Source organism: Arvicola amphibius, chromosome 5 (genome assembly GCF_903992535.2).
Source record: "Arvicola amphibius chromosome 5, mArvAmp1.2, whole genome shotgun sequence".
Classification (NCBI taxonomy): Eukaryota; Metazoa; Chordata; class Mammalia; order Rodentia; family Cricetidae; genus Arvicola; species Arvicola amphibius.
This window is the reverse complement of record NC_052051.1, coordinates 57044281-57057659: the sequence shown is the minus strand read 5'-3', so window position 1 is coordinate 57057659 and position 13379 is coordinate 57044281. Positions and strand designations below refer to the sequence as shown.

The 13379-nt window shown below is 42.8% G+C and overlaps 1 protein-coding gene across 1 annotated transcript in view; it reads left to right on the top strand.

The window, feature by feature from the left end:
- Positions 1-11615, top strand: part of Bub1b (BUB1 mitotic checkpoint serine/threonine kinase B) — a 54760-nt gene extending 43145 nt beyond the window's left edge. Inside the window, exons 19-23 of the mRNA XM_038330824.1 lie at positions 4847-4996; positions 6358-6500; positions 8677-8848; positions 9727-9833; positions 11194-11615. Of these exons, the coding sequence (XP_038186752.1) occupies positions 4847-4996; positions 6358-6500; positions 8677-8848; positions 9727-9833; positions 11194-11428 (807 nt within the window). The 3' untranslated portion in view covers positions 11429-11615. The remainder of the gene's footprint in view (positions 1-4846; positions 4997-6357; positions 6501-8676; positions 8849-9726; positions 9834-11193) is intronic.
- The last annotated feature ends 1764 nt before the right edge of the window (positions 11616-13379 follow it).

Here is a 13379-nt window from a genome sequence, read left to right as displayed (position 1 = left end):
TGAGGGTGTGCACCACACACAGGCAGATAGAATTAAAGCGAAATGTTTTTATCCCTCTAGCATCTCCTTTGTCCTGCTTTCTGTAGTGCAATCGTCTCAGTTGTAGCACAAATAATAAAAACTCAGAGACAAATATTGGGGTTTAGTCTAAAAATTAGAAAAGCAAAGCAGCCAGTCACTAGAAAAGTCTTACCTCTACCATGGCTGGGTGACCTCAGACTAAGCAGCAGGAGCCTCTCTCTCCTCCCTCTGGTGTTGGGTTAAAGGTGTGAGGCACCACATCTGCATTTGTTACTGCACTGATCTTGTGTAGCTCAGAGTGGCCTTGAACTCTGTCTGCCTCTGTCTCTCAAATCCTGGTATTAAAGGTGTGTGATACTACTGCCTGGCCTCTAGTGGCTTAGCTTTGCCCTTCTGATATTATTCACGCTTTATTTATGAACACATAAATAAACTATACTCGGTAGCTGCGGAGGATTGATTCTAAGACACCTCCCTCCCATTTGAGATACCCAAACCTGAGGATATTCAAGTCCTTTCTATAGACTGACATAGTATTTGCGAATAACCTACACATACACTACAATATGCTTTAAGTCATCACTGGGCCACTTTCAGTGCTAACATAATTAATGTCCACATTTATTGTGTGTTGCTCCCCCACCCCTCAAGTCGTATCCATCCATGGTTGGTTGAATCCTGCAGTGTGCAGTCTATAGATTCAGAAGATGATTTTATCAACTGTAATTTCAGTCTCTTTATAGGTTTTTCATTTCTTTCAAAGGGGCTTTTTATTTATTTTTTTATTTTTTTGTTGTTGCTGTTGTTTGTTCTCCAGGCAGGGTTTCCTCTGTGTCCGGCTGTTCTAGAACTCACTCTGTAGAACATCCACTAGCTTCTGCCTCCAAAATGCTGGGATTAAAGGCATGAGTCACTACCGCCCAGCTAATTTTTTTTCTTTTTTCTTTCTTTCTTTTTTTGTTTTGTTTTGTTTTTGGAGATAGGTTTCTCCATGTAACACTGACCAGGAGAGGCCAGTTCCTAGGTTCTGCTCCAGGGTAATAAAAAGAAGAACCTCAGAGTAGCGGGACTAGGAAAAATTTTTATCTGAGGGTATCTAGACCTTTTCTATCTGAGGGTTAAATAGACCTTCTCTTTACTTCAACTTAAATAGTGTCTTTATCTTGACAATCTGTCTTACATACATCTCTCTCCTGCTCAGTTACATATTTCAGTTACATCTTCTCATGTGACTACATGTCTTTCTTTTACATGCATTTTTCTCCCCATCTTTCTTCTGTCCAGCCTCATTGTCCTTGCCTCCCCAGTTACATCTCATTTACATGTCCCCTCAGCACATAGCACGTCAGACAGCTGCAAGGGCAGCCCTCTCTGCAGCAGCAGGTCCCACACACGCACTCTTCCACAGCAGTCCCTCACCACTCTCCCGCTCTCATGCTGCGGCTCCGTCTCTCCCACTCCTCTCCCGCAGCAGCCTTCTCTCACCTCCACTCTGTCTCCACTTGCTGCTCTCTGCTCTCCCCACACAGACTCTGGACAAGTTACATTTTTAGGGCCCGACCCTTTCTCAAAACCCAAGATAAGCCACACAGTGTCTTTCAGTCTAGGAATGTCACAGTGACCGGCCAGTGAGCAACCATGCTCTTGCACGTAGCTCCTGGTGAGGGTTCCCAGACGGTAAACAATTGGCTGGACCTTGAGGTCACGGAGTACACACAGACTAAAGTTCCTTCAAACTCTGACCTTGAGTTAGTAAAACAACAACACCTGGGAAAAAATGACCTCATGTATTTGTCTCTAGGAGCAACCAGCCTGTTGTGAATCTGCTCTGAAGTCTAAAGCAGCTGTCTGTGTAAGAGGCTATTTTTGTGACTGAGAATCCTGTGTCTGAGTAATGTAAGATATCCTAGTATTTCTATTCATCAGGATTCTACAGAGAGCAGGAATCATCCTCTGACCATCCACAGCTATCTGTGTGCCCAGTAGATGGAACATTTTCACAAGATAAACACACAGCAGTTGGAATACACTGAAAGCTATTCTTAAGAAAAAAATGAAGTTTTTAGGGAAGAAACGAAGTGACTCATGAGCGAAATTACAAACAGGAGCAACTGGTTTCCACAGCCAGTGACCCACGGCCTTTCCAGGTGGGCTCCCCACCAGGGAGCCGTGTGTCTGATGGGTCGTCCACCTGCTGTATACACCACGGCAACTCTCAACATCTGTGTAATAGTAGTTGTGGCTGTCCTGGAGCTCATTCTGTAGACCAGGCTGGCCCCAGCAAGATGGCCAGTGGATAAGGGTGCTTGCCACCAAGGCTGACAACCTGAAATTCAATCCCTGCAGCTGACATGGAAGAACACTGCCAACTCCCACAATTGTCTGTCACTTTCTCACCCATGCAATGACACACACACATGCACACACACCAACACATTAACACACACAAAATGAAGTGCTATTTATTTATTTATTTATTTATTTTTTTTGGTTTTTCGAGACAGGGTTTCTCTGTAGCTTTTGGAGCCTGTCCTGGAACTAGCTCTTGTAGACCAGGCTGGTCTCGAACTCACAGAGATCCACCTGCCTCTGCCTCCCGAGTGCTGGGATTAAAGGCGTGCGCCACCACCACCCGGCTGAAGTGCTTTTTTAAAGGAGGGAGGAAAAAACAATTTTCCCTCTCCCCCCACCTGTTTTCTTTTCATCAATTTAAAATTGTCTTCATAATAGCAACGTGAAGTGTTTTGCTCTCGCTGGAGTTAGGTGTGTAACACTGAAGTCTAGTTGGAAGCTGTGTGTATGTAGAGAGACCCCGACAGTGTAGACGTCACTCTAGATGGTGTAGTTTTGGCAGTTTAGTGGAAACCCACCAACTGCTACATCTTGAACTGGTTGGCTTTCTGAAAGAAGGCTTCCCATTTCCTGCCCAGATACTAAGAGCTGGTCGCCCGAGGGAGAAAGTAGTGGAGAAGTGGCGTGGTCTGTGCGACCTAGTTCCCACCCTACCCTCACGGGCTTGGGCTTCTAGTTCATTCCTCTTGCCTTGTACACCTGGAAATGATCTTATGTAGAGGAGGAAGTGGCTGTCGAGCTGGACTACAGGACTGGCCCGTGCTGCAGGATTGTTCAGTAGGGTCTGTGTGCCAAGGCTGCTCTGCCGTGTCCTCCAAGTGGATCCGTTCTGTTCTCTCCAGCTCCCAGGACTGTACCGCTCCTCTGTTCTTGTGTATAGGCTGTGCTTTGGTTTTTGTTGGTTTGTTTTTGGTGTTTTTGACCAGGTCTTACTATGTAGCACTGGCTGGTATAAAGTCTGGGTTATAGGCTGCACCACTGTGCCTGGCCAGATCATGCTTTTTATTTTATGGGCATGAATACTCTTAACTGCATGTACGCCTTTATGTCAAGAGGCATCACATCCCCATAGATCGTTGTGAGCCACCATGTGGAGGCTGGGAATTGAACTCAGGACCTGGAATAGCAACCAGTGCTCTTAACCACTGAGCCATCTCTCCAGTTTATATTTGCTTGAATATTAGAAGGTCTGTGTAGTGATTTAAATAAGGATAGCCCCATAAGTTTATATATTTAAATACTTAGTCACCAGAGAATGTAACTCTTTGATAGGATTAGAAGGATTGGTAGATATAGCCTTGTTAGAAGGAGTACGTCACTGGGGGTGGGTGTCTAGCTTGCAAAACCCATGCCAGCCCAGAGTGAGTCTCCTCTCTCGTCCGCCGCCCCTCCTCCCCCCTCTGTCTAAGCATCAGGTTGTGGAACTCTGGTCCTTCTCTGGCACATCTGCCATACTCCCCACCATGACGATAATGGACTAACATCTGAAACTAAGCCCCCAATTAAATGCTTTCATTTATTTATTTATTTATTTATTTATTTATTTATTTATTTATTTATTTATTTTTGAAAGTACCAGCAGGGCATTCCAGTAAATACTGAAATCCCCTCCATTTATTTTTCCATAGCTTTTATACCCAATGTAAATGGGGGAAGAATGTAACAAAAGACTTTATTAACATGATACAAAGGACAACTCAATCAGTCAATTCCTTTAACACTCTGCAATAGCAAGTCATTAGCATTTAATTGTTCAGGCAGAATAGCTGCTCTGAAATGCTTTCCTTTATAAGTGTTGCCTTGGCCATGGTGTCTCTTCACAGCAACAGGACAGGGATTAAGGATGGAATTTTGTGGAGAATTTATTGCCTTTGTTTGTTTTAGACAGGGTCTCATTCTGAAGCCCTGGCTGGTCTGGAATTCAGTATGTAGACCAGGCTAGCCTAAATTTGTGTTAGTTCTCCTGCCTCTGCCTCCTAAATTCTATAGTTTTTGTTATTGTGTTTTGGGTTGGTTGACTGGTTTTAGGTAGCAAACAAAGTAATGGGTTCTTTATACGTAGATGTGTATGTGTGTAAATAATTGTGCTTTACTCACACTTCTCCCCTTTGTCACATTCATAATCCCCTCCTGCTTTCATGCGTGCATAGTTAAATAGAAAACACGGGCTTTCTGTGTTTGGCTTCTCTACTTAGCATAATCTTCATTTCTGTCTACTTTCTTACAAATAGTATGATTTTGTTCTTTATGACTAAGACATGTATCTTCCAGCCGGGTATGGTAGTAGACACTTTTTATCTTAGGAGGCAGAGGCAGGTGGATCTCCATGAGTTCAAGGCTAACCTGGTCTATATGAGAGTTCTAGGCCAGGCAGGGCTATGCAGTGAGACCATGTCTTCAATTGTGTTTCCAGTCTCTCGGCCATCACCACACATTCTAATTGCCTTTACTTGTGAAATATCATATCTTACAGGCATCTTTTCAACCTGTCCCATGGGATTTCTATATCAACCTCAAGTTAAGGGAGCGTCTAAATGAGGACTGTGACCCGCTCTGCAGCTGTTGCCAGTACCAAGATGGCCATATCGTTTGGTACCAATATATAAATTGTTCTACCCTTCAGGTTGGTGATAATGCTCAGAGCATACAACTTAGAATGAAAAGAAGAAATTTATACTACATCTGCGAAAGATGTTTAATGCAGGGCTGGTGAGGTGGCTCAGCAGGGGGCACTTGGTGCCAGGTCTGATGACCCGAGTTTGATTCCCCCGGGCCCGAATTGTAACGAGAGAGAATTGAATCCTGTACATTGACTCCGGTTTCCACTCTCACATGGCATGTGCACATACACATGATTGTAATTAAAAGTTTAAGATGTTTAATACAAAATTCCTTTCAATCATCTAGAAATAGGCCAGTTTTTAATTTTTATTTATTTAACATTTATTATATGTGTGTGCACGCCAATGGTATACATGTGGAGGTTTGAGGATAATTCTCCATAGGTTCCAGGGATCAGACTTAAGTGTATAGATCTGGCTGGCCTCGAACTCAGGAGTCTGCCTCAGGCTTCCAGATGCACCAAAACACATTCAATTAAAACTGAGAAGTTTTAGTGACTCCTTCTTTTCTCAGGTGATTCTTCGTTGGCTGGTTGGGGTTCTTTTGGTTTGTTTTTTGGTTTTTCAAGACAGGGTTTCTCTGTGTAACAGCCTTGTCTGTCCTAGCACTTACTTTGTAGACCAGGCTGGTCTCAGAGATCCAGCTGCCTCTCGCTCCCAAGTGCTGGGATTAAAGGTGTACACCACCATGCTTGGCTTTTTTTTTTTTTTAAAGGCAGAGGGGTTCTGGTTGGTGTTAGTACTGGGGATTGACCAGACCGTACATCTAGGTAATCACTTTGCCAGTGAGCTACCTTCCTGGCCTTCTTCTCCAGTGGTTTTGATCAAGTACCTATTTGGTATTTTTAACATTTTATTCTGAGATGTGAAGGGAATGAATGAGTCACCTAATTAGAATAATTATCAGCTCATTTAAAGCAAAATAAAATTTTTGTCTTGACTATTCTGTCTTCCCTGCATCCTTTTTAAAATACAGATACAGTATATCATTTTATTCTTTGCTGTGTTCTTCAGATTTTGCTACCAAAATATAAAAAAAATTAATGTTTTACTTTATATGTGTGTGTGTTCACATGTAGGTGAGCGTGCACATGCATGTGGCACTCAGGGAACAGCTTGCAGAAGTAGGTTCTTTTGTCCACTCTGTAGATTCCAGGGACCACAAAGGTCTTTTGGCTTGGCAGCAATTGCACCCTTCCTTTTTCTTCATGCTTTTGCCCACTGTCTCATTAAACCTTCCAGTACTCAGGAGACCTCATCTTAGAGCCGTGGGGACCAGAAGGAAGTGCATAAGCAGCGGTCGTCAGGAGATGGCGCTGCACGTACACCAGGGAGAAACAGTTTTCTGTCTTTCTGTTGCCAGGATCTTCTTCAACACAGTGAACTTGTGACTCAGGAAATAGTAGTCTTGATTATTTATAACCTCTTGACAATAGTGGAGAAGCTTCACCGAGCTGAGATAGTCCATGGAGACCTGAGCCCACAGAGTCTGATCCTCAGAAACAGGTGGGGCCTTTTTATATTCCTACATTGGCCACTTTTTTTGAAAACATGGATAATTGTCATATTTATGCCTTAAAGAAATGTGTGTAAGTGTTTTTCGTGCTTGTTTGTCTGTGCACCTCTTGCATGCCTGGTGCCCACTGAGGCTGGACTTACAGATGTTTGTATGCTGCCATGTGGGCACTGAGAATGGATCTGTGGCTGTGAACATGTTGGTGGTAGAGTGCTTGCCTTGTGAGCTTAAGCCTGGACTTCAACTTAACACCAGGATAAGAAACAAAAGGACTTTATCTTTTTATTTAACAAATTTGACAGGAAATATTTTATAGTCATAAGATAGTAAAGCAAGAAAGCCTTTTTATTGTTATTTTTATTATGTATATGTACATATTTATATGTTTTGTTTTGTTTTTTGAGACGGGTTTTTCTGTGTAGTCCTGACTGGCCTGGCACTCATTCTGTAGACCAGGCTGTCCTTGAACTCACAGAGATCCACCTGCCTCGCCTACCAAGTGCTGGGATTAAAGTCCTGTGTCACCAGCTCCACTATATATTTTATTTTATTTCTTTATATGTGAGTGTTTGTCTGCATGTGTGGCTGTGCACCACATGTATGCTCGATGCCAGGTGGCGGTCAGGAGAGGGCATAGGATCCCCTGGAACTAAAGCTGTAGATGGTTGTATACCACCATGTAGAGTCTAGAAATTGAGCCCTGGTTTTCTGCAGGAGCAATGAGTGCACTTAACTAAGACATCTTTAGCCCCCAAGAAAAAGACTTTTGAAGTCACTGAGTTCATTGTTCACATAATTTGTGAGGAAGACAAAATTGAGGGGTGAGAATATTGCTTGGTGGTAATGATTGGTAACCTGGGCTTGATCTCCAGGAAGTGGGGAGGAAAAGAGGTTTTGCCCTTGGCAATGTGCTAAGGAGACAGTGTGTGTGTGTGTGTGTGTGTGTGTGTGTGTGTGTGTGTGTGTGTGTGTGTGAGGGGATAGGGGGGGATGTTCTTCATTAATCCAGAAACACTCCCTCAAGCTTAGAAAAAACGTTTTAGTTTTTTTGTTGTTGTTGTTTTGTTTGATTTGGTTTTTCTTGGGTTGTTTGTTTGTTTTGAGACAGTTTCTCTGTGTATCTTTGGCTGTTCTGGAACTCACTCTGTAGACCAGGCTGGCCTCAAACTGACAGAGATCCAACTGCCTCCCGAGTGCTGGGATTAAAGGTGTGCACTACCACCACCAGGTTAAAAAATGTTTTAAGTGATCATAGTTTTAGAAAACAAAATTAAGTTGGATCTCTGCCAAGGAACAATTGGAGCTGCCGTAAACTCTAAAGTCCTGCTGCAGAGGTATGTGCTCCACAGGTAGAGCCTGGATGGAAGACCTGCATTTGTCCCAGAGATGAGCTTGAGGACTAATAGAGAAAGGAAGCAACATAAACGTCCAAAAAGAGTTGTTTTTTTTTCTCTCAGTCAAATTGTTTCTGGATATTCATAACAAAAATCTATTATATGAAATATGCTTACTTGATAGTAAGTTTGTGTTTTGAAGGGCTTTTTTTTAGGAAGTAAGAGATGGGATTACCAAAAAACATGCTGTTGGGGTAATTGAAACAGGAAACTTTACAACAAAGATAGCAGCTCACTAAAAAATAACCTTATAAATTGCTTTTCTTTTTTTTATTGATTTTTTTTTATTGAGCTCTACATTTTTCTTTGCTCCCCTCCCTGCTTTTCCCCTCCCCTTCAAACCTCTCCCATGGTTTCCATGCTCTCGATTTGCTCAGGAGATCTTGTATTTTTCCCATAAATTGCTTTTCATTAACCTTTAGAGGAGGAACCTTTGCTCTTGGAAAGCCCACCTATTACAGTAACAAGAAGGGCATGGCACCTGCATGGGACAGAACCTGCTTCTCCTTCCAGTACTTATTGTGTAGTCTAAAAACCGGAGAATGTCCTGTGGGGCCACGCACCGTGCCCTACGTTAGGTACATTCTTTGTGGCCAGATCAGTCTTAACCCTTGAACTGGCCTTGTCATTACTACTACTGTGTGTGCATTTTCCTGACTAGCCACTGGGGGGCACTGTTGGCAAGGCTAAGACACACCTGCAGTCCTTAAAGAAAAAAACAAACTTGCTTTCACAGCCTGTTTCTATTTTTCTCCTCTTGACTCTGAATCAGAATCCACGATCCCTATGACTGCAATAAGAACGATCACGCTGTGAAGATCGTGAACTTTTTCTCCAGCGTCGACCTGAGGGTACAGCTAGACGCTTTCTCCTTCAGTGGCTTCCGGACTGTACAGACCCTGGAAGGACAAAAGATCCTGGAGAACTGTTCTTCTCCTTACCAGGTCAGTAGAAGACAAGCCTGAGCAAATACGGAGAGCATTTCTTAGGTTCCTCCTTACCTCAATGCGCTGTGAAAGCTAGTATTTGCTGCCACTGACTTGCCTAGAAAAGATGACCACATTTCCAAATATTGTATCACCATGCGACTTAGACGTAGCCGTCTTTCTGTTAGCACCGAAGGGTTGCAAGTACATAACTGAGTAACTTAAGTGCTCCGGCCGTTTCTGTTCCTCACCGTCTGTGTCATCTCTTATGAATTATTCTCTTTGCTTTTCACCCTGCAGTAAAGATAGCATTCTCTGCCCTTTATACATCAGACTTGTGAGCACTAAATGCAGTGATGTATATGAAAAGAGCACTAGGGCAAATGTGAAGTGTCTTAATATGATTGTTCTATATGCAGACATCTTCTGATTTAGCTCTAGTCATAAGTTATTTACTGACTGAACAGGTAGCATGGACCTGAAGCTGGAATCTTGTGCTGATGTGATTTGGCAGGTCATCTGTTGTCTTTGGCTGTTAAAAATAATCCCTTAGCCAGGTGGTCATGACACACACCTTTAATCCCAGCACTTGCCAAGCAAAGGCAGGAGGATCTCTGTGAATTTGAGGTCAGCCTGGTCTGCAGAGTAAGTTTCAGGACAGGTAAGGCTACACAGAGAAACCCTGCCTTGCAAAAACAGTAATGATGATGATGATGATGATGATCCTTTAGGTTATCTCTGGCCATTTTTTTGAGGGGCGTCCCTCATCCTGTAAAGATAAGAACATCTACTAAAATATGTCATAAAATACAGTTAAGCTCTGTCGTGCTTTTCAACTCTATAAGTTCATAATAGAAACAGGCGACTTTAGCCCATGGTACGTTTTGTGATTTCAGGTGGATCTGTTGGGAATAGCAGACCTAGCACACTTACTGTTGTTCAGGAGACACCTGCAGGTCTTCCAGGATGGACTCCTCTGGAAACTCAGCCAAAACACTTCTGAGTAAGTACTGTGCCGTGCAGGGTTCCACCCGTCCCAGCAGTCCCCCCTTGGTGGTCTCTGCTGTGGAGGTGACCTTAGTTTCCTAAGCCAAGTGCTGTAGTTCCAGTGATCTCCACGCTTGCTAGAGGATCTGCTGAGCACCTAATACGGGGGAAGAATTGCCGACTGAAACTAAGGCATAGACTCTCCTGACTTTTGGGCATGCTGAACCTTGGTATAACATATAGAAGTTTAGACATTTCTTGGTTTAGAACTGTTAGAAACATTTTAGAGAAATAATTTTCTAACCAATTGGTGTTAGTCTTTTTAACAGCTGTGTTTATCAAAAGTTAATTGTTTTAAGAAGAGAGTTAAGTTTCCAAATTACATACTAACTTTAGACTATATTTATTTAAGGAGTAGATAGAACGAAACCATAGAGCAGCATCCTCTGGTGCACCCCGGACTCCTTGGGCCTGTTGTAAATCTGGGAGATAGCATGCCCACCAGAGGCTTCCCCACAGAAGCTCACCAAGTAATGACTTACTGCCTGCTCTTAAGTTTGTCTTCACTTTAAATCAGTGTTGAAGATTTAATGCCCCTTCCCCCCTTCCTCTCCAAAACATTAAGTTGTATTTTCTTCTTCGTTTGGCTTAGAACTTGGCCAATCACATTTGTCTCTTGTATGTATTTTTAAAGTAGGTTTGAGCCTGAGATGGTAGCTCGTACCTTTAATCTCAGCACTTGGGAGGAAGAGGTTCAAAACCAACCAGGGCTAGACAGTGAGACCTTGTCTCAGACAACAGCAATAATAAATAAGTTAACAAAATAGCTTGAAGCCTACTTTAAGATGTGTGGATCAATAGGCATCTCCAGTTAGCTGTGGAGTAGCGAGGTGTAGCTAACACAGGCAGATCAGATGGGGTGAGCTGGCCTCTCCTAGCATCCCTGCCCTCTGTAGCAGCGGATGTTTTCCAGGAACAGACAACAAGAATAAGTAAGCAAGGTACTTTAATCAAGTTGAGCATTCAGAGAACTGTGGTGACACAGAACCTGAGGGTGACAGACCCTGAGGTTAGAGGGGAGCAATTTCTTTGTTCATAGAGGAGAGCGGCCAGGAGATGTTACTGCATCTTAGTGTGCAGAAGAGATCTGCAGGCTTGGGTGAGAGAATGAGTGGCTTTCCCTCTGTGCATTGCATACCACCATGGCAGACTTATTTTTGTAGTTCTTCCCTAAACTTCCCAAAGCTCTCCAGCCTTAGATTGCTGGGTATTACCCTGCATCACTTTGGCACATTGATGGACTGCTGGGTTAAACCGAAAGAATTCTAATCTTCATATACCTGATCTTGATAGAAATGATTTTTATATTTTCTTAGGCTAAAGGACGGTGAATTATGGAATAAATTCTTTGTGCGGATTCTGAATGCCAATAATGAGTCCACAGTGTCTGTCCTGAGGGAGCTTGCAGCAGAAATGAATGGACTTTTTGACACCACATTCCACAGTCACCTGGACAAAGCCTTGTGGAAGGTGGGGAAGGTAATTAGTCCTGGAGGTTTGCTCCTCCAGCAGGACAGACAGACAAGCCCCTCACAGGTCCTTGCCTCCTAAGCTGTGCTGTGTTGTGGGAAGCAGCCTGCAGATGCTGTCATTTAATTGGGCACACTTGGACACACTACCAGTTCTTTTCTCCAGTTTACTCTGAGTGGCATGGTTTTAACAGAACACAGCCTCACCTATTTTATCCAAAATGGATTCTGTACACATGGGTACTTTTTAGCCTTTTTGTTTCTACTTTCCCCTCTGCTTTTCTCTTTTGTAATTTTACAACATGTGCTCTTGCACTCACCATGTGTTATAATAAAAAAGTTTTTGTTAAATTTATACTTCTGGTATTTTATCTACATTTGTAAACTAAGGTGATAAATAGTTTAATTTTGGAAAGGGATTATTTTACCATGGAAACTTATGTGTCCTGGATTTAGAACAGCTGCCATCGGGCTATCACGGCCCTTGTTTAGGTGTCTCTGGCCTTCGAGCAGATGCCCAGATGGAAACAGGTCAGACGATGTGCCCAAGACCAACTTTCCTGAGGTTTCAAAGTTGTGTTTTGCACATGGCTCACATCTGAGTGTTTGCAGTTTTATTTTGTGGTTGCCAAAAGCACCTACCGATCTTTTGAAATGGAATACTCACCTTCTGTCGTTTGGTGCAGAGGGAAGCAAGGATTGCTGAGGGGATAGAAGATGGCTTTCCTTGACTTGAGGAAGCAGGAGTCAGAACCTAAAGAGGACTTGGAAATGTGGACAGATTTGGAAGAGAGTAAGTCTATGAGACACTGGACAGCAGAGAAGAGCACCTGCTGCTCTTGGCCTTGAGGGGTTTGTTTTTTTCAATAAGGGTAATGAAAATCATCTAATTGTTTATTTCATATTAAAGCAGTCGATGTTATTTGATGTTCCTCCACTTAGACCTGACTTTCCCCGTAGCTGTCACTACTGCTGCTCTATGAACGCTAGGAAGCAGAAGCTCCTAAGTAAATATCTCAGTTTAAAATATTAAGCAAGCCTTGTGGTGGTGGCGCACACCTTTACTTCCAGCCTTTGGAAGGCAGAGAGAGATGGATCTCTGTGAGTTCGAGACTAGCTTGGTCTACAGAGCTAGTTCCAGGACAGCTAGGGCTGTTACACAGAGAAACCCTGTCTCGAAAAACAAAACAACAAAAAAAAACTTAAGCAAACTGTACAGTTAAAGCCATAAAACATGATTTGGTTCCAAATAATAACTAAAATTTTTCTCTCAACCAAAATATAACTCTTCAAACATCTTTAATTTGCTTCTTATACTGAAAATAATCAAGCCCCTCTCCTCTGCTCTCCTTAGTTCCCAGTTTCCTACATTGACCCAGGAAATTTAGAGCCTTTAACATAAGCTTCCATCTAGCGAATTCTTCAGCAGGCCAAGTTGCTGTACGGACAGACGTTTGTTTCTAAAAGGACAAGTGGTTGTTCTCCAGTTCTGTGGGTGCCTTCCTTCCTTCAGTCAGATCTCTTCTGAACTAGACCTTCTTATGCATCCTACGGGTTCACTGTTACTTCCTGCCCTTTTCACCTCTGTGTTTTCCATAGTGCCTTTCACCATCTTGTGCCCAAGGAAGTATTCCTCATGTGAGCTTGTGTATACAAATCCCTTTTTCCATATTCCCTACTACAATTTAAACTCTTTAAGGAATTTACGTTAGTTCTTAACTTTAATACCTAGAGCAGCACCTAAATAAATAAAACCTTTACCAAGTGTGAAAAACAGAACAAAATCAGGAAATGAACAACTTATTAAGACATTTCAGTGAGAATTTCAACGTCCACTAATGAAAGACATTGAAACTCTATCATCATTTACAAGAATTAAAATTGTGTTCTTGAGGGGCTGGAGAAATGACTCAGGTTAAGAGCACTTGTTGCTCTCCAGAGGACCTTGGTTTTAGTCCCAGGACCCACATGGTTAGTGGCTCACAACCATCTGTTACTCCAGTTCCAGGGGATCCAGCACGCTCTTCTGACCT